Below are 24747 nucleotides of genomic sequence, written 5' to 3'. Positions count from 1 at the left end.
AAAAAAAAAACAAAAAACAAATGGAGGTGGCTCAGCATGTGCTGCCAAGGTTTACCTGCCAACAGTTCCTGGGTTTATTCATAAAATGGGTGGTAGGTAGATCTTATTTCATCAAGACTGGATAGATACTTAAGTTATTGCGCATTTAGTGTGGAATTAAACTGCCTCCTAAATTGACTTCTTTCGAGGAATTAAATTTACGTGGAAAAAGTCAGGGGCAAAAGCGAGTAAAAAATTAAAAAAAAAATGGGAAATTGTTACATTAAGGCTGGGTTGCACCATCTTACTTTAACTTTGACAAACTTCAAAAATCTGTCAAACTCCATACGAAAACCACCGGTTATCGTTATAATTACTGTCAAAGTTAAGTGGTGCAACTCAGCCTAAGAATCTATTAGATTTTACACCAGAGAGCAAATATTACCATTAAATTAAAAAAATAAACTTTGTTCAAAAACTGTTTCTTTTTTTATACAAAGAGATTTGTACCTTTAATAAGTTCCATCTTAATTCCCATTAAAGATGAAATTTATTTCTCTTTTTCTTTACATGAAATATAACCCTACATTTCTCAACTCCGAAAATATTTTGCAAGCTGGCGCCGCGTCAGCCCTGGAGAGAACTCGTTAGGGAGTTGACATGGGACTTGGTATTCCGTCTATTCCAGCGAGTTCAGGGGTGTAACCCCGAAAAACGTCATCCGAAGTTTCGAATGCTGCCATCTCTCTCACTCAAAGCGAAATGCCAGCATGAGCAAAGGTGACAGATAGACCTGGAACTACGTAAACACGTTTCGGAGTAGACCTGCAGTTCATTGGCTCGGATTATTTGTGCTATGTCAAAGATGGCATGTTCTAGACAGTTGCTTTTGCTATTGATATTGTTTGATTGTTAGTTTAATAAAGGAATCAGTTGAATGCCAGGAGACTAATTTTATTGACTACCGAGATTTCGTCGCTAAAATTTGTTAAAATCCACTTATGCAGTTTTTTAAAAAGATACACATAGGTATAGATCGTTTCATCAACGAAGACGCGCCTCACCATTCTTCCGCTAATGTTTGAGTGTTATTGGTACACGCTATTATCTATAAGTGCACACGCACACTACAAAATATCGCTCGGATTGCTCGGATCAAACTCCCCGCACCCCGCGCTTCTCTCGACCATAAATTGGTGGGGCGCGTTTTCGTGGATGAAACAATCTATAGTATTTCGATTTGGATTTATTTGAATTCACTATTGTCTGTTTCTAGTATCGCTGTCTACCTATAGTTGAACATCATTGCAAAATAAAGGATTCTCTCTCGTTGCATAGATAGTTTAGACACTCCTAGAGTTTATTAAGTTACTGTATTCGTTTAACCACCAAGGGTTTTTTTCAGGGCCTCCAAAAATAACGTCAAACAGCACCCAATATGGAGTTGAAGGGGACAGCGTGAGGATAGAATGCGTCTCCTTCTCAGTTCCAAAGCCCGACTACATCATGTGGACCTATGAGGGGAGTGAGATCAATACCTTCCACAACCAAGTAAGTTTTGTTACTACTACCAGGCCTGTTCATCTCCGCGAATTTACATCGAAAACAAAGCACGCACGATGGCCCACCTACAGGATACTCTTCGACAAGGCCTCACATACGAGCGAACATTGACTCACGCACGCGTATTCTTGTGTATGATGGAAGAAAATAAAGAAAATGGTGTACTAAATACTGCGCAGTATTTAACTGCCTAAATAATAATAAAAACACAGAATGTACTTAATGTACCGGTAGAAAGTTAATTGTGTGATTGGACCCGCAACGTAATTAATCAAAAGAACATAGGAGAAGTTCAAAGTCTTCAAAAGGTAGAAGGAAGGTGCTGGATGGAGGTGGCTACCAACCCACCAAACTGAAAATCATTGGAGGAGGCCTATGTGCAGCAGTGGACGTGTGGCTGAAACAATGATGATGATGATTTAAATTTGCCTTAAAGTTGCCAGATATTTGTTGCCAATTCATAACTAGATTATAATCGTATTAAAAACCTTGATTTCTTTTAGGAATACGCTTTTCTGGAAGAATCACTGGCAGACCGTATGACCAAATCCACGTTGATCATAAGGAAGAGTGAGTCGAGGCACTTCGGGTCATACAACTGCACTGTTACAAATTTGTATGGAATGGACAGCATTGAAATAAAACTGGTGGCTGACAGTAAGTATGAGTCATTTTTATAGGTCAACCAAACGATCTGGATATCAATCTCACACCGGACACAAGTCAAAGAAACCTAGAAAATCATTCTCTCACCATTTGAATATCAATTTTGAATGGAAAGGGACACAGTTTACATCTTTATGACGTAAAGGATCTTAGAAACAAGCCCCTTTTTCACTGTCAACGAAAAATCTCTTTGAATTAAGGAAGATCTCTCTCTTTCTTCTTATTGACATATTTATCTGAACTAAGGAACTGTTCTCTTTCTCTCTCTGGGTTGTTTAATAAAGATCCCTTGCTAGCAATAAGACTGTCTAAATTGTCCATTTCTAATTTATGGTTTTTGTACGTAGCTGTTAGTTCTTGAATAGCTTACCCTTCAGGTGTCATTAATCTAGGCATTTAAAAAGTTACAGCTGATAAATTCTTCCAGAAACCAACTCCTTAATCCTGATAGTTTCCGGAGGCGCCTCAGCAGCAATCCTAGTGCTCATCATCATGCTGATCATCATGCTTTGCCACCGCAAGACTAAAAAGTCAGACCCTTCGGTGAAGAAGCCCGACATCACGGATATTGGGAAGAACTGTGCTGACCAGTACAAGGATAGCGATAGGAGTTCCAATATCAGCGATCTGAAGCTGGAACTGAGGCAGGTGGAAGGCAGCTGTGATATAGTAAGTATTACTTTTTAATAAACTACCAAAGTATGTTTAATAATTAGGCAATTCACATCCGATATCAAATAATAAAAAAATCGCGTGTTTCCTATGTGATCTATTGACCAGATACTAGATGTTTTTTAGTCATTTAATTTTTTCCAAGTGCTTGTTTATTAGATAAGAGCTAATAGTGCAAAAGTTCTCCAGAAAAAAATCCGACGATGCTTAGACAAATGCAAGGGAAAAATTGGCCATGTGAAAGGTTATGAATCTAGTGCTCAAATACAAAGATTTTTTGTATAGGGACTAAATAAAACTAAACTAATTTGAACAAAGATTTTATTTGATTTAAGTGCTATTCGGACTATTCTGTTGTGTCTCTAGCAATGTCAATTTTTATCTTGTCTAATAGATACCCATCCCTATTTTATCACCCTCTATAACGGTATTCCCCCTTTTAGGACAACTCAAACGCCGGTTCTGAAACCGACCTGCACCCTACCCTGCATCTGACGTCAAACATGGGTCTTCCCCTGGCGGGACCAGTTCCTCTGCCTGAGGGTTACGACAACCAGCTGATGAAGCAGTACCAGAGATACAGCGGGGACTTCAATCAGCCGATAAATAATCTTCATTTTAAGGTGAGTTTTGTGTCATTTTTGTTTCAATAATCCTGAGTTGCACCATCTTACATGCACTTTAACAAACATCACAAGTCTGTCAAACTCTATACATATAGAAACACCGGTTATAGTTAAGATGGTGCAACTAACGCCCGTATTCACAAACATTACTATGAGGTCTCACAGTGCGCGTGGACGCACAGGGTGTCACACAAACCAATCACAGATCTCTATTCAAAGTTCGTTCGATTTGCTGCTTCACTTAAGCAAGCATCGTTTGTGAATGCGGGCGTATGCCTAAATTACATAATGGACAGTGGACACCCTAGTCAATGGACAAGCTTTTCTAGAGCTGTTATTCCAGAAAATGTAGTATAGATCGCGCAAAGAGAGTTTAGACAGAGTAAATACAAATGAGTAGGTCATCTTCATAGAAACGCACCGAGCGCGGTTTGTGTGTGAGCGCGCTAATACGTATGCGGCGCGCACGCACACACTGACAAAATTCGGCGCAACACCCCGCTAATCCACGCTAAATTTAATTCACATACAAACCGCGCTCGGTGCGTTTCTATGAAGATGACCTACTCATTTGTATTTACTCTGGTTTAGGCCTTCAACATAAGGAACGATTAGTATCTGTATACGCTGTCTTCCCTGACGTTTTGCGTAGTCAGACTGACTAGTGCTTTCTGTCTCGCTTTCAGACATTTAACAGAAGCGAGGTAGATGTGTGATGTGTTGTTTTTGTTCTGTATAATATTACATCAGTGTGAGTAAGTTTTCGCCTCAACTTTCGTTGAGCGACCTATATTTTACTTTAAATTTTAATGATAAATATTTCTTCTTAGAATTATGTCTGTGTGTACCTTTATACCTTTCCTAAAAACTAAAATTTTTAATTTGTTTTTAGAGAGAACTTTTGAATTGTTAAGCAAACTGTATTATTTTGTATGGAAAATTTTTCTAGTGAAAATTTTAAGCAGAACATCTAACAAAAACATTTTTTAACTTTGTTTCAACTCTAATTTTTCTATTGTGATTGCCTTTATAATAAGAAAAGTTCTAAACAAAAAACCAAAACTTATTTTAACAAAACCGACCAATTTTTCAAAGTTGTGCACAAAGCGCAGCTATCTAAATAAAGGTGCATTCACACTAAGAGCGCTCACGTGTAATTATTTTCCATCGAACGTTCACGGGCTGTGAACATTATAAAGTAGCATAACTTCAATTTGAATATTATTTCCAATTACTTTTGCCGCTGAAAATGCATGATACGTTAACGTGCATCGGAACTTGGTGATAATGAAATTTACATGTACTTGTATGTTCTACTTGCTATTATTGTGATAATTTATTTTACAAAATTACAAAATGAAAAGTTTTACTTTATGATTAGCTGGCTTAGTCAAATTGCAGTTTGAAAAAGTTTGTGGCAAAATTATCCCATTAACATAGTTAATAGTCCGTGATAACCATTTAATGAAGTATTTAATGTCGTCCCAGTCGTCTTTCTACCATCTGCTATGTTTTGGCCACTTTGAATCACACAAACTATTTGACGCAGATTGTAGTTGATGCAATCGAGTAAGTTTACAAACGACAATTTCATCAATGTTGCTCGTTTGCATGCTCTTAGTGGATATGCGCCTTTACCAGTGTAATCTCAAGAGAAATACTGATGTATGCATTGCATTTTTCCCTTCTTCGAGCCTTCTTGTGAAAATACAGTTATCTTTGAGATTTATGAGCTAAGTGTTTCTTTTGACTTGAATTTTCTATGTAAAGGTTCTTCTAAAGTTAAGAGGAGTGACAGGATTTGTAAAACTAAATTTAAACATATAAAATAAAATTGGGGGCGACTAGGTACCTATTTTAAGATGGTGCTGTAAGTTAAAGGTTCTAAATTAATTTATTGGAATTAATTCTAAAATAATATGAAATAATAATAATAACACTAAACCGTAACAGCTATGACATTGTCCGAAAGGACAATGTACGAGTATCAATATTGGGTTATTACTTCCAATCTTTCGCACTTGACGTTTCAGAATCGTTTAACTATAATTAGATTGTCCCAATCTATGTCATAATAGAATGAGGTAGGTACCTACTTTTATGAAGTAAGAAAGAAATAAAATGTCCAACGATATTTATTGGTAAAAAAAGAAAGAAAATGTGTTTGTTCCAACTGATGAGTGTCTACTAAAGTTAGATTTTTATTTTATGTAAAAAAAATACTTGAGCTCGTCAAAGATCCTTTGTTAAGGATAGGACAGCTAACTAAAACTACAAGGGTTTCATTTGATATCACAACTACTAGCTGTGCCCGCGATTTCGTACACGTGAAAATTGTTTGAATATAATAATTGTTAGATAAGCCCGTATTCACAAACGATACCTGCTTAAGTGAAGCAGCTAATCGAACGCACAGCGTTGAATAGAGCTTTGTGATTGGTTCGTGTGTCACCCTCTGCGTCCACGTGCACTGTGAGACCTCATAGTAATGTTTGTAAATACGGGCGTTAGTTTAGTCAGCAATAGATAGAGTGATTTGAGAGGAAGGTTTATACCTAGAATACATAGCACCCGTGCGAATCCGGGGCGGACAATAAATAGACAATCAAATACAAAAAGATTAACCGCCTCTGTGCTCTAGTGGTAAGACCACCTGCTTCAGGCGCAGAGGTCCCGGGTTCGATTCCCAGTGGGGGCACATTTTTCTGTTCGGTTTGGTTGGTGGTAGGGCTTGTTCTAAGTCCGCCTGGCTAGCTACCACCATCTTACCTAAGTCTGAGTAAGATAGCCAGTTCCTCCGTGGTTGAGGATTCCGGGTGAAGCTCGCTTCCACCTTCGGCCTGATCGTCACTTACCATCTGGTGAGATACAGGCCAAGAGCTTCCTCGTTGTGGATAAAAAAAAAATATTTTCAATTCGGACTCGTAGTTCCTTAGATATGGGTATTAAACCAAACATACAAGTAGGTCGTAGGTCGCATAGTTACTCGTAGACACAGAATAAATAAACCTAGAATAATCTAGGTTTATTTATTCTGTGTCTAACTTCTTTCTTTGGAGATCCCTCTATGACATGAATAATGTATTTCGTTGTTATCGTTCAATTCAATTATCGTTTTGTTCGATCACTAAAATACTTTTTTCAACAATTTAGCAATAGTATTTTTTGCAGACAGATCTTCAGACCTAATTTTCTTTGGAGGTCGAAACTGTAGTATTTGATATGTTTTTATATTTTTGAAGTAACTTGAAAAAATCGGACTGCCTAATGTTTTAAAAAAATATTTGGATCGAGAGGCGACTCTTAACGCCAGAAAACTAAGAAATTCAATCTCCACCATCTTCAATACTTAGTAGGATCTTTGTCGTTATACTTAGGTAGACCTTGTGCACTCGAAAGCGCATGTCATTCGATCAGCTCATTTTATTTTGTGCAAGACTTCCTACAAATTACTCCAAGCATGGGTATTTTCGCACAAACTCTATGGTTACCCAGTATGTAGGTACCATCATGTATCATTAAACTTAACTAGGTAGACTGGATGGTGCAGTATCTACCTATATGACGTCCAAGATTTTTTTCCATTGACTAGCGGTATCCTATCCTTTAGCATCATCATCATCATCTCAGCCATAAGACGTCCACTGCTGAACACAGGCCTCCCCTAATGCTTTCAATGTTGCCCGGTTATTAGCGGCGTGCGTCCAGCGTGCTTTAGCATGTGTAAGGGTAATGTAAAATTTAAGGCTACCTCTAACTCCTATTCTATTCCTCCCTAGGCTCAAGGCCAGAGCAACGGCTACGTCCCTTACGTGGACTACAGCCGGGACTACGCCCCTCCTTTGCCCTCCAGTGACTCGCTCACTGGGTCACTGTCGAGGAGCACTGACGGGTCTACTTACCCCAGTCACTGTGGATCTCTGCATCGGCAGACTAGCTGTGGACGGCTGGCGGGGGTTGGACCAGATGGTAAGTAAATAGTGCTAATTTATGCCCGTATTCACAAACTTTACTATGCGGTCTCACAGTGCGCGTGGACGAACAGGGTCACACATGAACCAATCACAGAGCTCTAATCAACGCTGGGCGTTTGATTTGCTGCTTCACTTAAGCAAGCATCGTTTGTGAATACGGGTGTCAGTCATCATCAGGTCATTTAGTTTCCACTGCAGGAACACGACTGTCTCCAACGAAGCCACTGGGTTATTGTGAATTTGCCATAAAGTCGATTCGTCACACTTTTGTAGGTTTTTGACATTGAAAGTAAATTCGTCATAAGCATGATAAAGTAGATGTCAATACTTCATAATATTTAATTTGTTAGAAGAGAAGTGTGACGAATTTACACATGCTTTTTTTCGTGATAAATCGACTTTGTGGCAAGTGTTAGGGTGTGACCTTGAGTGGACTGAAAATTCTAGGGACTGGAATTCGCTGCCTGCTGCTGTCTTTCCCGAAGACTAATAATCTGGGCCTTTTCAAGGCGAGAGTGAATAGGCACTTACAGGGCAGATATGTACCATCCTAGCCTGCATCCCACTTAATACCAGGTGCGATTGTGGTCAAATACCTGCCTTGTTTTGCAAAAAAAACTTGATGCTGATGATAATATTTAAGCTTACTTTGCTTGATCATGGTTTTTGTACTCACCTGATGAATTTTTATTTAGTCATACCAATGACCAACCCTGGAGTGGCGTTCACTGGTGGCGTTGACGTCAGATACGCAGCTACCTACGGAAACCCGTACTTGAGAGGGAGCGGTCCTATGTGTAAGTAAAATATGATATAATAACTTTACTTAGCTTAGATTTAAACTACGTTCTCTATTACGTTTTAAACTGAGACCAATAGGACTCAAACTCGTCATTTACTATGGTAGCACATAAGTTGGTACGGTATAGATCGTTTCATCCACGAAGCCGCGCCCCACTATTCTTTCGCTAATGTTTGAGTGTTATCGGTAGGTACACGCTAAATTATCCATGAGATCAAACTTCTCCCCACTGAAATGATCTACAGGGTGGAATTTTGTAATGCCACCTGGAGGGAAAGTACCCTTAACACTAGAAAGGCCGCCGTCCCATTTTTGTCCCACTCGCGAGTTTGAACGTCTCTAACTTTTTTATTTTTCAACGAAAGTCCATGAAATTTTTTGACTTTTCCTGATTTATTGAATTTTATCATTTTTTAATGTTTTTGATAATCCTAATTGAATGATAATTCTAATAATGTTATTATTAGAAAAAAAATTAAAATTGGTTTTACCTAGAAGCGCCACTGGGTCATTTTTGTCCCACCTTNAACTACTTATTTACCTCTCAGTGTCTTGAGGCAACTTAAAAAAGTACATTCTGTGTTTTTATTATTATTGAGGCAGTTAAATACTGCACAGTATTTAGTACACCATTTTCTTTATTTTCTTCCATCATACACAAGAATACGCGTGCGTGAGTCAATGTTCGCTCGTATGTGAGGCCTTGTCGAATAGTATCCTGTAGGTGGGCCATCGTGCGTGTTTTGTTTTCGATGTAAACTCGCGGAGATGAACAGGCCTGCTAATACATAAGAAAATATAAGAAGAAAATCTAAAAAATATTTTTTCCGTAAATGTCGTAACAGGCGACCAAACGTCTGAGGGCTGAGTGTGAGTTTACATCAAAAGTCCTCACTAGTGAGGGCGTTTTAAAAATGAAAATTTTAGTTCTTGACTGTTTCTGCTAGGGGCGCTGTACAATCCGTCATACCTACATTGAATTACATTTTTTTCGCGCTCACTAGTGAGTGAGTACGTTTGATGTAAAGTCACACTAAGCTCTCAGATAACGTGACCATCAAGCCTCCCTAAACCGTCTGACTAGTTTAGGGAGTGTAGACCAAATCCTGTATTTGCCACTGTTAGATAAAAGAGGGTAGTACTCCTGCAGTATAGACTTAATGACCTGATAATCATCATTCATCATCGTCATTATCTTCATTTCAGCCATAGGATGTCCACTGCTGAACATAGGCCTCCCCTAATGATTTCCATGTTGATCAGTTGGTAGCGGCCTGAGTTCCGCGCTCTCCTGCTACGAGTACTTTAATATTGTCGTCAGTCCACCTTATGATGATGTTGAATTATTGTATTTCTGTATTGAAAACTTCAAGTACTTATCTTAATTATTTTATAGGTGCCTAAATCATCCCCCCAGACCTCAGGAGCCTTGTATATCCTGCCTCCGTCCAGTCAAGGCAACTCGCCTGCTAATCAAATCACATCCAAAGGTTGGTAAAATTTAATTAAAGCCAGTGTCACTCTTAGTTCTGGTTAAAGTTAAAACGATTTTGATAATTTTATTTGCTAAAAAGATAGTTTATTTTGTTTATAAGTATGTAGTTACTTATAATTAACTTTAAAAAAAAAATATAACCGACTTCAAATGCGTGAACACAAAAAAAAACTAAAAATTAAAAAAATTTGATAATACCTACCTATTTAACAAAAAAATAATCGTTCAAATTGGTTCATAATCGGCGGAGATATTGCGTATAAAAAAGTTCATCCNGAAGATTAAGTTAATTACTTTTTTACTAGAATTAGTACATTTTGAGAAAAAATACACTTAACGGGACGATTTCGATAAAACAGGATCACGCCTATTAATTCAAGGTAATGCAGGAGCACCTGCGTGCGTATTAATTATTGATACAAAATGCGTGCGGTCGCCCGCAAACTAAATTATGCTATTATAAGTAAACTCAAAATATGATTTACTTAAGCCTGGTCCGTGAGCACGTAGAATTTTGTCCAATGACCCCAAGCTACCCATCCTTATCGCTCGCGTGTAATTATGTTGCTGTCGCGTTCACACACACACTGCGGACGCCCGTCGCACAGTCGCGACAGCAATATAATTACACGGGAGCGAGAAGGATGGGTAGCTTGGGGTCATTGGACAAAATTCTACGCGCTCACGGACCAGACCATAATTAAGTATTATCTAAAATATTTTCGAAATTGTACGGTAAAGTTGGGTACAACATGATATTATACAATTTAACTAACTAGGTGACAGTAGGCCTACCTTTAAAAAAATCAACATAATAACTACCGAAAAATGTTTCTAATAATTGTAATCCACACTTATTTAGAAAGAAAGAAAGAAAGAAAGAAAGAAAGAAAGAAAGAAAGAAAGAAAGAAAAACATTTATTTGGTTTCAACTTAAAATATAGCACACAAAATCAGATAACAAAAAAACAGATAACAGATACAAGTTAGAACCAAAACTGGCCACCGCTCAGCATGTGTCATGCTCTGGAGTGGTAAATAAAACCCAGAACACGACGTTGTTATTCTGCGGTGACCATTTTTGGAGAGAGCTGGGCAAACATGAGACAATACACAAAAACAAACAAAAGAGAAAAAACAAAATAAAAAAATACAATATTTAAAGAAAGAAAAAAAAAGTAAATGGATTATGCCCAACATTGTCCGTCATGACGCTGACAGGATATTTAGGTACGCTTCTCAATCTTCTCATTTAATAAATTAGAAACACTGTGTGATGAAATTTAACAAAATGACAAATAATTGTTAAAAGTTCCATAAAAACAATTAAAAACTTTTTACAATAAATACGGCAAAAATCATAATACAGTGTGAGTCACGTTAAAGTGTACATATGAAAATAAATGAAACTAGACCTATTTTTATCGACAAAAAAGAGATCAAAAATTTTTTGAGATTTTTTTTTAATATTTTATAGAATTTTTTTCTTCCAATTACTTATTGTAAAGAAAACGTAATAACTTTTAAACTAAGCGGTATATCCTGATAAAATAAAAACAGTAATAATGCCAAATAACAGGCGATACTAAAAGAATACATAAAATACACAAAAAAGGTCAACAAATAATAAAAATAGATACTTTTTGAAAAAAATCTGCTTAAAAATTCGTGTTTTTTTGGTTATTTGATAAATTTCTCCAAAAAATGCCCCTATAACCGGTGGTTTTTATTACTTTGTATTATTCTCTATTGTATTACCTTTATAAAACCAAAAATCTCATGTCTCTACCCCTATCACAACGTTTGCAATGATCGTTTGAACTAAGTCTCTCCGGGCGCGCCATTCAACGCTTCATTGACAACGAAACTGAAAATAGCTCTAGATTTGTAATTTTAATAAAGACAAGTTAGATTTCAAATAAAAATAATGGATTTCGAAGTAAAATAAGCATTTTAGTTAAAATTAAAATTGTCTCTACCTGTAGCGGAGAATAATGTTGTGGTAGGCCTTTGTTCAAACGATCATAGCAAATGTTGTGATAGGGATAGAGACATGCGATTTTTGGTTTTACGAAGGTAATACGATAGAGAATAATACAAAATAATAAAAACCACCGGTCATAGGGGCATTTTTTGAAGAAATTCATCAAATAACCAAAAAAACACGAATTTTAAAGCAGATTTTTTTCAAAAAGTATAATTTTTTACTATTTGTTGGCCTTTTTTGTGTATTTTATGTATTTTTTTAGTATCGCCTGCTATTTAGCATTATTACTGTTTTTATTTTATGAGGATATACCGCTTAGTTTAAAAGTTATTAAGTTTTCTTTACAATAAGTATATGGAAGAAAAAAAAATCTATAAAAAATTTAAAAAAAATCTCAAAATTTTTTTGACCTCTTTTTTGTCGATAAAAATAGGTCTAGTTTCATCTATTTTCATATGTACACTTTAACGTGACTCACACTGTATATCCGATATTCAATAAATTTAATTGCTTATCGCTGAGTGTTGCAATAGGCTNTTTAATTATCTCTTTATTTTGTATAATAAATATTTCATAGATCAGTAGTAATTTTCCTTATTTTCATACTTTTTTTTGCGTTCCGCTAAATCTGCCGGTGTGTGTAGTTCATGACACCCAAAGTATCCAAAAAGTTCGCAACACGTCTTTGTTACAATTGGAATATGGTATGTTGCCAATGGCCACTTTGAGTGTGAACTATTTGACGCAGATTTTACTTGATTGCAACCGAGTAAGTTTAAAAAACGTCAATTTTATTTATGTTGCTCGTTTGCGTGCTCCTAGTGGATATGCGCCTTTACTAGTGTAATCTCAAGAGAAATACTGATGTATGCATTGCATTTTTCCCATCTTCGAGCCTTCTTGTGAAAATACAGTTATCTTTGAGATTTATGAGCAAAGTGTTTCTTTTGGCTTGAATTTTCTATGTAAAGGCTTTTCTTTAGAATTAGTCAAGATGAGTGACAGGATTTGTAAAATAAAACTAATAAACTATTGGGGGCGACTAGGTATTTTGTTGAGATGGTGATATAACTGTAAGTTTAAGATTCTAAATTAATTAATTGTAATTAATTCTTAAATATTATTAATAATAATAATAACACTAAACAGCTATGCAATATTGGGTTATTAGTTTTATTGACACTTGACTTTTCAGAAACTTGACTATAATTAGATTGTCCCAATCTGTGTCACAATAGAATGTAGGTACCTACTTTAATAAAGAAAGAAAGAAAGAAATAAAATGTCCAAAGATATTTATTTATAAAAAAAAGAAAGAAAATGTGTTTGTTCCAACTGATGAGTGTCTACTAAAGTTAGATTTTTATTTTATGTAAAAAAAATACTTGAGCTCGTCAAAGATCCTTTGTTACAGATAGGACAGCTAACTAAAACTACAAGGGTTTCATTTGATATCACAACTACTAGCTGTGCCCGCGACTTCGTACGCGTGAAAATAGTTTGAATTTTTTTTTCCGTTACTACATTTAATTTTTTATTTGATGCTCTGCATCTATTGGTCGTAGCGTGATGTTATAGTAATTATTATACTGTGGTAATGTTATAAAGGTCAGGTCATAAAAAGGTAGCAGAAAGGCGCTGGACGCAGACGCTACCAATCGATCAACATGGAAATCATTGGGGGAGGCCTATGTTCAGCAGTGGACGTCCTGTGGCTGAAATGATGATAGTGATGATGATGATATCTTTGCAAAGTCACTCCCGCTGTCTGTGCGCTTAGATCTTTTAAACTACGCAAAGGATTTTAATGTGGTTTTCAGCAATAGATAGAGTGATTCAAGAGGAAGGTTTGTACCTAGAATATATAACACCCGTGCGAAGCCGGGGCGATATAGACAATCAAATACAAAAATATGTTTTCAATTCGGACTCGTAGTTCCTTAGATAAGGGTATTAAACCAAACATACAAACTCTTCATCTTTGTTATAGATGTATTCGTTAGTAGGCATAGTTACTCGTAGACACAGAATAAATAAACCTAGATTATTAACTTCTTTTTTTGGAGATCCCTCGATGACATGAATAATGTATTTCGTTGTTATCGTTCGATTCAATTATCGTTTTGTTCGATCACTGAAATACTTTTTTCAACAATTTAGCAATAGTATTTTTTGCAGACATATCTTCAGACCTAATTTTCTTTGGAGGTCGAAACTGTAGTATTTGATATCTTTTTATATTTTTGAAGTAACTTGAAAAAATCGAACTGCCTAATGTTTTAAAAATATTTGGATCGAGAGGCGACTCTTAACGCCAGAAAAATTTTAGTAACTAAGAAATTCAATCTCCACCATCTTCAATACTTAGTAGGATCTTTATCGTTATACTTAGACCTTGTGCACTCGAAAGCACATGTCATTCGATCAGCTCATTTGTGCAAGACTTCCTACAAGTTACTCTAAGCATGGGTATTTAGGTATTTTCGCACAAACTCTATGGTTACCCAGTATGTACCATCATGTACCATAAAACTGAACTAGGTAGACTAGATGGTACAGTATACGATGTTCAAGATTTTTTTCCATTGACTAGCGGTATCCTATCCTTTAGCATCATCATCATCATCTCAGTCATAGGACGTCCACTGCTGAACACAGGCCTCCCCTAATGCTTTCCATGTTGCCCAGTTGATAGCGGCCTGCGTCCAGCGTCCTTAAGCATGTGTAAGGGTAATTTAAATTTTAAGGTTACCTCTTTAACCCCTATTCTATTCCTCCCTAGGCTCAAGGCCAGAGTAACGGCTACGTCCCTTACGTGGACTACAGCCGTGACTACGCCCCTCCTCTGCCCTCCAGTGACTCGCTCACTGGGTCACTGTCGAGGAGCACTGATGGGTCTACTTACCCAAGTCACTGTGGATCTCTGCATCGGCAGACTAGCTGTGGCAGACTGGCAGGGGTTGGACCTGATGGTAAGTAAATAGTGCTAATTTATGCCCGTATTCACAAACATTACTATGAGGTCTCACAGTGCGCGTGGACGCAGTCACACACGAACCAATCACAGAGCTCTAATCAACGCTGGGCGTTCGAATTGCTGCTTCACTTAAGCAAGCATCGTTTGTGAATACGGGTGTCAGTCATCATCAGGTCATTTAGATTCCACTGCAGGAACACGACTGTCTCCAACGAAGCCACTGGGTTATTGTGAATTTGCCATAAAGTCGATTCGTCACACTTTTGTAGGTTTTTGACATTAAAAGTAAATTCGTCATAAGCATGATAAAGTAGATGTCAATACTTCATAATATTTAATTTGTTAGAAGATAACACAAGTGTGACGAATTTACACATGCTTTTTTCGTGATAAATCGACTTTGTGGCAAGTGTTAGGCCTCAGCCTCGAGTTTAGCGGGCAGCGGGGCGGGAGCGGCGGCGGCGCTGGAGCGGGGCNTAAACCATTTTTTAAGGATACTACAAATAGTTTTAACCATAATGTTCATGCCTGAAACTTAAAAATGTTACAAAATATATGCTGGGACAAAATTGACCCAGCGGCGCTTTTAGGGGGGTCGTAATCTTCGGCACTTCTAGTGTTAATACTGTAGATAGAAAACATTCCATTATTTTTGAAAAGAAAGAGTACTTGCCCTTCAGGTGGCATTACAAAATTCCACCCTGTATATTGTTAGGTATGGACCAGAATGAAGTATCAGCAGGCATCTCAAGTGTACCCACGATCTGGTAAAGGGTACAGTAAGCACCTGAATGTGGTCTGCGCAGGACCGGTCGTTGTGGAAACCCTTAGGAGAGGCCTTTGTTCAGCAGTGAAAAGAACGAGTTTTTTCTCACTATTTTTTCTGTTACTTCTGAGCAACTTATACTCGTATATCTTCAGTAATTCTGATTATGAACTTAATTCTGAATGTATTTTAATCCTATGATCCTTACTTTCAATCCGGGACTATTCCCATAGCTGCAACTCCTGTGTAGCCAAGATCTACAGCATGACCGCCATAAAAACCCAACCAATGAAGGNCGCTAAACTCCAGGCTGAGGCCTTAGGGTATGTTACCTTGAGTGGACTGAAAATTCTAAAGACTTTACGTAAAATATCGCTGCAAAACGGGCTATAGAGAAATATAAAATACGAGCACAATCAATTAAGAGCAAATGGTATGGAAAGGTCTTACTTGGGTTTTACTGCGGGTTCTCCTGGTCACTGATGCACTGTGAGGGTGATGCTGTTTAGCTCAGACATTAAGTCATACGGAGGATTTGACCTACACTTCCCACGCTGGCCACACGGGTTGGGGTGGCCTGAAGTTTGTATAATTCTTTCTTAGTCACCTTGTACGACTTTTACGGGAAGAAGGGGGTGGTGCTATTTATATTCTGCCGGAACTTCTCTATGCAACGTGGGGAGTGTAGGTCAAATCCTTCATTTGCCTCTGGTAAATTAGAGATAGTTGTGTGTGGAATAATGCGAACAACTAGGAACTGGAATTCGCTGCTGTCTTTCCCGAAGACTATAATCTGGGTCATTTCAAGGCGAGAGTGAAAAGGCACTTACAGGGCAGATATATACCATCCTAGCCTGCATCCCACTTAACACCAGGAGCGATTGTGCCTTGTTTTGCAAAAAAAAAAAACTAGATGGTGATGATATTTAAGCTTACTTTGCTTGATCATGTTTTTTGTACTCACCTAATGAATTTTTATATAGTCATACCAATGACCAACCCTGGAGTGGCGTTCACTGGTGGCGTTGACGTCAGATACGCAGCCACCTACGGAAACCCGTACTTGAGAGGGAGTGGCCCTATGTGTAAGTAAAATATGATATACCTTTACTTATCTTAGAATAAACTACGCTTTCTATTAGGACTTAAGGACATAGCATATTTATCAACCTAGAAAGGGACCGTAACCGTGTCAACCCGAGGCCGTCAGTATTCTTCTACCTACTGCAAACGCCTCGTCTCGCGGTTGACAGTGCGCGAAAGGCGATGACAGCTCGCAAAAGGGATACGGTGTTGATCCCTCTTCGAGTTGATAAGTTTGCTATAAGCTTTATGCTGAGAGCAATAGGACTCAAACTCGTCATTTACTATGGTTCCTCCCAGGTGTACTCACGATCGGGTAAAGGGCACACTGTACCTGGGTGTGTTTTTCTCACTGTATTTTTTCTGTTACTTCTGAGCAACTATATCTTTAGTAATTCTGATTTTGAACTTAATTCTGTATGTATTTTAATCCTATGATCCTTATTTTGGGCATATTCCCACGGCTGCAACTCCTGTGTAGCCAGGATCTACAGCTTGACCGCCATAAAAATCCAACCAATGAAGTTCAAGTTTGTCCCGGGGGAAAGTTAAACTGTTGGACCCGCAACGAAACTAATCAGTAATGATCCTTACTTGGCAACTCATCATTTTCCATGACTATTCTACACAGTCACTACCACCATAGTTATCGTGTATAAAACCACCGTATTTAGTAAACCAACTAGGTAGAACTGGAAAGTTAATTACAGATATGAATCTAGGTCAGCTCATGTCTACGAACATTTTAAACATTCTTTGGAAAGTAAGAAACACAATTATAATAATTTTACTCGAGTTCTAGTTAGATATTTTAAACAATTTAAAGTTTTTAATTACCCTTATACAGACTACGGCATGGAAAACTAAACTACGTGGAACTTGTGTAGTGGTAATAAATCCGAGTTTGCAACAAAAATGGGTAATCTGATGTGTTGTCGTATGTTATCGTATTTGTACCTAGAACAGAACAGAGCAGGGATGTTATGGATATCCGTAACCGTAACCGAAACTTTCGGATATCCGAAATCTGGGATGTAGGCAGTTTAAATTATTTTTTGTATAGCATTATAATGTAAAGGCATAACAGCCTGATTTACCTTTATAATGCCATCTAGTATCCATTTTTATTTTTTTTAATAAGTACATAGAAGTAAAGCGTCGGGCCATGAATGAACCGTGTTTGACAAATATTGCAAATTGCATTCCAAAGAACAGATATCCGTCACCGTAACCGAAACCGGTATAATATTATTCCTATATCCGTAACCGTATCCATAACCGAAACTACATATCCATAACATCCCTAGAACAGAGTATTTATTCATTATTTAAGCTTAATGTCACGCAATTGATAGGAAGGCGTAATAAGTAACTTGTGGTTTATTTGTATCGTATCGTTTAAGTTAAGTAGATACACGTATTGGAAAGCGCAGCGTAGGACGTCCACCCACAAGGTGGACCGACGACCTCATAAAGGTAGCAGGAAGGCGCTGGATGCAGGCCGCTACCAACCGGCTATTATAGAAATCATTGGGGGAGGCCAATGTTCAGCAGTGGACGTCCTATGACTGAAATGATGACTATAGACGATATAGTTAAGGGTTTATTTGTAGTACAAATTGCGACTTTCTATTGTGGCTAACAATACTTTTCGCGATGATTAATTTAATACTTTTTTTCAGCGTACATACAACAAGCAAACACAAATCCAACGTCCAAACCAGCCCCTCCACCTTATTACTCTATAAGGAACTCCAGTCTTCACCTATCAGGGATGGTGGAAGGTAAGTCTTATACATTTTGGCAAGAGTAAATTCGTCACAAAGTCGATACGTCACACTCTCATAAATTTCATACATTGAAAGTAAGTTCGTCATAAGTTTTTAAACATGAAAAGTAAATAATTCGGAGAGATTAAGTCTCCAATTTTTAGCGCAAAATATATTTTATGAAGTGTGACGAATTTAGACATACGTGACGAGTCAACTTTGTGGCAAATTGACAATAACCGATTTAAAAAGTAGTTTCACATAGAGGAATACAGCTTTTAGAAATCACAAAATAGCTTTTAGAAATTTCAATGATGGGTAGTTTTAACATAATGTAGTAGTTTTAAGCCGATTTGCAAACTTATGGTCTGATGATCACAAAATTTGATTTTAACTTCGATGGGAATTTGCTATACTGTTAATGAATAGTTAATTAAGCAAGTTATTAATCCTAGTATGTCCCTAGGTAGTTGACCGTTTTGATAAAATCATTTAGGTTTAGTTTAAAATTAGCATTAATTTATTGCTATGTTGATTTAATCCGATCTGTTTCAAATTGAATGTGTAATTAGCCGTGGTTTTGTTTCGTTTAACAATTATACTAATAATATTTTATTAAATTATTATAGTTTTTTTGCGAGGATTTTCCCATGTGGATTTAGGCCTTTACAAAAACATCTCGAGAATTTGAATGATTTTAAAGGAAAATAACTTCTTATTATCAGGCTCATCACCATCATCATCTTCTTCCCTGCGACCAATGACGAGTCCTCTAGCTTCTTCATCATCAACTTCTACCAGTGGCGCTCAGCCTCAAGTAAGTAATAGATAAGAAAATATAAGAAGAAAATCTAAAAAATATTTTTTCCGTAAATGTCGTAACAGGCGACCAAAGTTTACATTAAACGTCCTCACTAGTGAGGGCGTTAAAAAAATGAAAATTTTAATTCTTGAATGTTTCTGCTAGGGGCGCTGTACAATCCGTCATACCTACATTGAATTACTTTTTTTTCGCACTCACTAGTGAGTGAGTACGTTTGATGTAAACTCACACTAAGCCCTCAGATAACGTGACCATCAAGCCTCCCTAAACCGTCTGGCTATTGTAGGGACTAGGCCAAATCCTCAATTTTCCTCTGTTAGATTAAAGAGGGTCGTACTCCTGCAGTATAGACTTAATGACCTGATTATCATCATCATCGTCATTATCATCATTTCAGCCACAGGACGTCCAGTGCTGAACATAGGCCTCCCCTAATGATTTCCATGTTGATCGGTTGGTAGCGGCTTGGGTTCAGCGCCCTCCTGCTACAAGTACTTTAATGATGTCGTCCATCCACCTTCTGATGATGATGAATGATTGTATTTCTGTATTGCAAACTTGAAGTTTTTATTTTAATTATTTTTTGTAGGTGCCTAAATCATCCCCCCAGACCTCAGGAGCCTTGTATATTCTGCCTCCGTCCAGTCAAGGCAACTCGCCTGCTAATCAAATCACACCCAAAGGTTGGTAAAATTATTAAAGCCTGTATCATCGGTTTCGGATAAAGTTTTAGATAGTTCACAGAATAAAATTTAATAATAAGACATTTTCTGCCATCTGGCATCTACCTATCTGTCCTCTTTCTGAGACATTATGAGTATAGTTTCACTTACAGATAAATTACCATTAATCTATCAGGGACTTTATCAGCAGCTCAAAAAATAGTTCAAACATTCAAAATTATTTATTTATTTATGCAGCTAGTGATTAAACTGATGTTGCTATACAAAATTATCAGATTTGTTGATTAAAACAAAGTTAATATTTACTCAAACACTGATGTTTGACCGGGCAAAAGTTCCGTGAATTAAGTCATAAAAACAATGATTTAAATGTACTATGAAAAGCTTGCTCAGTTTTGTTTATTTGCTATGTTTGTTTCACTACAAGCCGTAAATTTCGTTGATTCGGTCAGTAGACTTTTTAAAACACAACCTATATCAAAAATATGGGTATTTACGCCTAATATACAAGTAAGCTAAAGTGTCAAATATTTTTAAAATTAATTATAACCAAGTCGTTATTGTTTTCAGGTAACGGATCCCAAATAACTAACGGTACTCACGTTTAGCAGTTTTTAGTTTAAAAATAGTTTTTAGTAAAATACATTGATAGATTATTGAAAATTGTATAAACTAAGTGTGCTGTTTTACTGTTTTTAAAAGAAATGTAGCTTACAATAAAATTAATTAGTCAATTACTTTTCTATTTTTTAGTCTTATTATCTAGTTTAATTTTATATTTTGACTAAAACTAAATTCTTTTCAGACATCTTGACATTTAAGTATTATTTTTAATTATTTTTGAAGGCTTTAATTACAATGATATTAACGAGCCTAAAATTCAAGCTTTAAGAATGAAAGTCAAAGAAAATCAAATCAAATATTTTAAGTGAAACGAGTGTTTTTTGTTACATTTAAATATTGTTTAATTATTTTTTTAGTACTTTAATTTTTTTTAATAAAATAGTATTAGGGTGTAGGTATGTTGTCAAATATAGTATTTTATGTGTAACTAAGACTGAATACTATATTTAAAATTTTCCTAGATATTATAATCTATGTAAAATAATGTGTTTTTAAATATAAAAAAAACTCCTACGAATGCCTTGCTTGAATTGTTCTTTGGAAATGTTGTTATTAAATAATAACAAATGTTGTAAATAAATCAATTATTGGAATGAGAATCAATTATTTCTACGTATTGTGATTTCGATTAGTGTGTAGTAAATAAAATATTAAGTTTGGAGAACATTATTAGTTCCAATCAATGTTATTATAAGAAAAAAGGTCAGTAGATTCCAAAAGAGTATTTGAAAATACAAATACACATTTAGAGTTATTGTCAAATGCGACAAAGTAAATTCGTCACAACTTTGTAATTTTGAAGTAAATTGATGTTAAATTGTCGTTAACGTAAAAAACGACACGTTAAAAAAATTGTGACGAATTTATCAACACATCTTTTTGTGACGAGTCGACTGTGACAAATTGACAATAGGCCAATATTCAGTAAGTTTGGTTTAAATGTGTTAAAATTCAAGTAACATAACCATTACAAAAAAAAAGCTTGAAAACTCAATATAATAAAAGAAAACTGATCTCAGTTAAAAGTTTTTTGTATTCTCTAGTATTTTTTAAGAGACTACATGAGGTTTTTTTTAGCCTAAAAATGAGGCCTAATGTTTAAAAATCATAACCGAGCCCCAAATATTATCAACCACTTCATTTTACGTTATTCGTTCAAATATTAAAATTTGTAGTCTGGCTAAAGGAAAATAAACTTTATTTATTCTGCAAATAACAGTGATTTTGCTTTGGTTCAATCATGCAAATATTCGTAAAAGTGTGCCGGCATTATTATTATAAAATACTTTTTATTTGTAAGTAAAAATGTTTTTACAATGTAAAGTTTGTTCATGCCATAAAATTAAGAATAAAGATTTTTAATAACATCATGCTGTATTTTAATTTCAATCACGAATAGTACTATTCATGCATATGAGGGTATTTCTATTTTTTCTTTTTTGCACCTCCTCACTTCATCAGCTGTTTTCTACTAGTCTACGAATTGAAGTGACTCGTTTCGGATGTCACAGTGACGAGTGAAGTGTGACGAATTTTTCTTGAATGAGTGTATTTTTTTAAGTGAGTGAAGTGACCTATACATTTACGTGCTTTTGATCAAACCCGCTCTATCTCATCTTCTATCTTCAAGGGCAGACCTGGTGCTGGTGGACTGCAGAAGGTAAGTGCGATGATATTACTTCTATTGACGATAGTAATTACCGCCCGTATTCACATTACTATGAGGTTTCACAGTGAACGTGAACGCACAGGGTGACACACGAACCAATCACAGAGCTATATTCAACGCTGTGCTTCGATTTGCTGCTTCACTTAAGCAAGCATTGTTTGTGAATACGGGCGTATATCTATTGCATGATCATAATTGAAAACTTCTTACATCTAAACCAACTGTACACAAATTAAAACCTTGATTTGAATTGGACGCTTATTTTTTTCTCCAAATGTACATAAAATCCATTGCGTACATAGTGATACCGACTTAATTTTTAACACCTGTAATATGTTATTTACCTATGTTCCACAAATAAACGAATTTGATTTGATTTGATTTGATTTGATTTGATATGCTATAAAACAGCTGAGCACATAATTAAGGATAGGGTCTGAAGTTAGAATTACAAAGTTTTAGGAACTTTTTTTACTTGTTTTAAACATTCATGACTTCCTTAATTTCCATTCGCACCCCGTCTAATCGTCCATCTTATGAATGTCAAAGAAAACCAACCAATTTGGTAAGATCTGATGGCAAGACGCCATAGAGCAGGGAAGAGGAGATTATACGGTAACAATAGAGACAGGCCACTTCAGCGCCCTCTACTTTGCGGTGCAAGAGCTCTCTGGTAGGGCCACGAAACAAGCGGAGGGCCTAGTGTGAGTTTTTATTATTTTATTAAACGCGCGTCAAAAAATGACATTAAATGTATGACGGATAGTACAGCGCCCCTAGCGGGAAACGTTCAAAAACTAAAATTTTCATACATTTTTTAAACGCTCTCACTAGTGAGCGCGTTTAGTGTAAACTCGCACTCAGCCCACGGATGTCTAAAAAGTAATACAGTCATTTGTTTTCTGTAATTACTCCTTGTCCAAACACGTGCGCTAACTAAGGGTTTTTGGGTAGTTCTCATGGGCGGAGCTCTGTGGTGGTATACGTGCGATTACGTAGGAGAATTTTCACCTTAACGGCCGGCAACGCACCTGACTGCGGGTGTCTATGGGCGACGGTAATCACTTACCATCAGGTGATCCGTCTACTCGCTTGCGTCCTGTCACATCAAAACAAATAATTGAAAATGTATCTGGAGATGCCAACCAGGCCTTAAAAAGCGCTTCTACATGTCCTAGTGTTACTTTAACCCTACCACTACTTCGGATCAATAAATGGGCCAGTGCTGTGAAGAAGCAGCTCAAGAAACTGAGTCTATCGTCTTGTTAAAATTATAATTGTGAAAGTTTGTGAGAAAGGTGGATGTTTGTAACTTTTTCACGCTTAAACTTTAATTTGCTTAAAGGTAAAAGAGAAAGAGATATTGTTTGTGACCCAAGGAAAAACTTAGTGTAGTTTTTATCCCAGTTTACGTTTCTTTTCCTTCCGTGATACCATACTAAGTTATTATCCTTCTGATATTTGAAGCATAGTTATTATTTTTAAGTAATACAAAAAAATAAACTTTGTGCAATCAAAAGGGGATTATTTGGAAACAATAGGAATATGACTCTTTAGAGACACTTTGCTTTGTAGTCTCGAGGGTTGGGGCCACGAAATAAGCTGTATCTAACTGTTAATTGAAATATTAGTTAAACAGTTTTTAAACTAAGTTTGGGCACAGTTTAGGGCTAGCGGCGCAGTGTTAAAAATGTCCAAGGATATTTATTTATTTATTTACTTGGGTTTTCACATTTATGTATTTATTTGTTATTTGGTTCAATTGGATTTTATATCACTTATCACTCATCAACAATATTTAAAAATATATAAAATAATCTAGATATTAGAGCTAGAGCGTTGTAGACGTAGAGTTTCTTGAAAAGAATTTGGTGGTTTCAAACATGTTATTTCAGTAGGTACTATTACTATGAAAATGCCTACTGTTAAGATATAATACACATCGATGTACATAACACACAATATCAGACTATATTAGATTTTTTTTAGAAAACCCAACCTTACCTATCACTATGACATACCTAAGTACCATACTATTTAACTTGATATTTTATTTTCTGTCCCCTGTACACTCATCAAGAATGTTCGTCTAATCCATTGAAAAAAAAAAATTTTCTAAAGGGAGTCAGCCATTTTAAAGTGCAAGAGGACATTAGAGGAAACAATGGCCCCTAACACTTAAAAGATACTCTTCTTTGTGGCTTCAAGTGCTGGCCAGTTGGGCCATAAAACAAGCGAGTATCTGTCAATTTTTTTAAACGTCAAGGAGCAAATATTTTGGTTTAGAAACATTTTTTTTGCTAATTCGTTAATAATTTTACGTTACTAAGCTGTAAAATAAAAAAAATCAAGATTGTTTTTCTCAATATTTCGATAGATCTTTATCCTTTTTAGGTAAGTGGGTGGTATTTTCGCGTTAGATTATAATGCTAACAATTTATTTTTCACTCTTATTACCAAATATCGATTTCATTGAGTGTGAAAGACAGATCTGTTTAATTTAGATGAAAAAGGGCGTAAGTAAATATATGTCCTTGTTTCAGTTCTCCACAGTCCACATTAACTTTTTAGTTTGTCCCAATGCATTAT

The 24747-nt window shown here is 36.2% G+C and overlaps 1 protein-coding gene across 1 annotated transcript; it reads left to right on the top strand.

The window, feature by feature from the left end:
- Positions 1–749: 749 nt before the first annotated feature.
- LOC114366443 (irregular chiasm C-roughest protein-like) lies at positions 750–20734 on the top strand. Its single transcript, XM_028323311.1, has 11 exons — positions 750–759; positions 1385–1530; positions 2046–2199; positions 2636–2877; positions 3324–3503; positions 7286–7475; positions 8176–8277; positions 18273–18374; positions 19085–19176; positions 19772–19865; positions 20436–20734. The coding sequence occupies exons 1-11, from the start codon at positions 750–752 to the stop codon at positions 20471–20473; spliced, it is 1350 nt and encodes a 449-aa protein (XP_028179112.1). The 3' UTR covers positions 20474–20734.
- Positions 20735–24747: the final 4013 nt, after the last annotated feature.

This window comes from Ostrinia furnacalis, unplaced genomic scaffold (assembly GCF_004193835.3).
Source record: "Ostrinia furnacalis isolate ACB-3 unplaced genomic scaffold, ASM419383v2 OfSCF0635, whole genome shotgun sequence".
NCBI classification, from domain to species: Eukaryota; Metazoa; Arthropoda; class Insecta; order Lepidoptera; family Crambidae; genus Ostrinia; species Ostrinia furnacalis.
The sequence above is the reverse complement of the archived record's forward strand: the minus strand, read 5'-3'. Positions and strand labels throughout refer to the sequence as shown.

Coding starts and splice junctions, on each gene's coding strand:
- LOC114366443 (XM_028323311.1), top strand. Junction 3,504..7,285: donor TAAATAATCTTCATTTTAAG/GTGAGTTTTGTG, acceptor ATTCCTCCCTAG/GCTCAAGGCCAGAGCAACGG. Junction 8,278..18,272: donor GAGAGGGAGCGGTCCTATGT/GTAAGTAAAATA, acceptor ACTTTTTTTCAG/CGTACATACAACAAGCAAAC.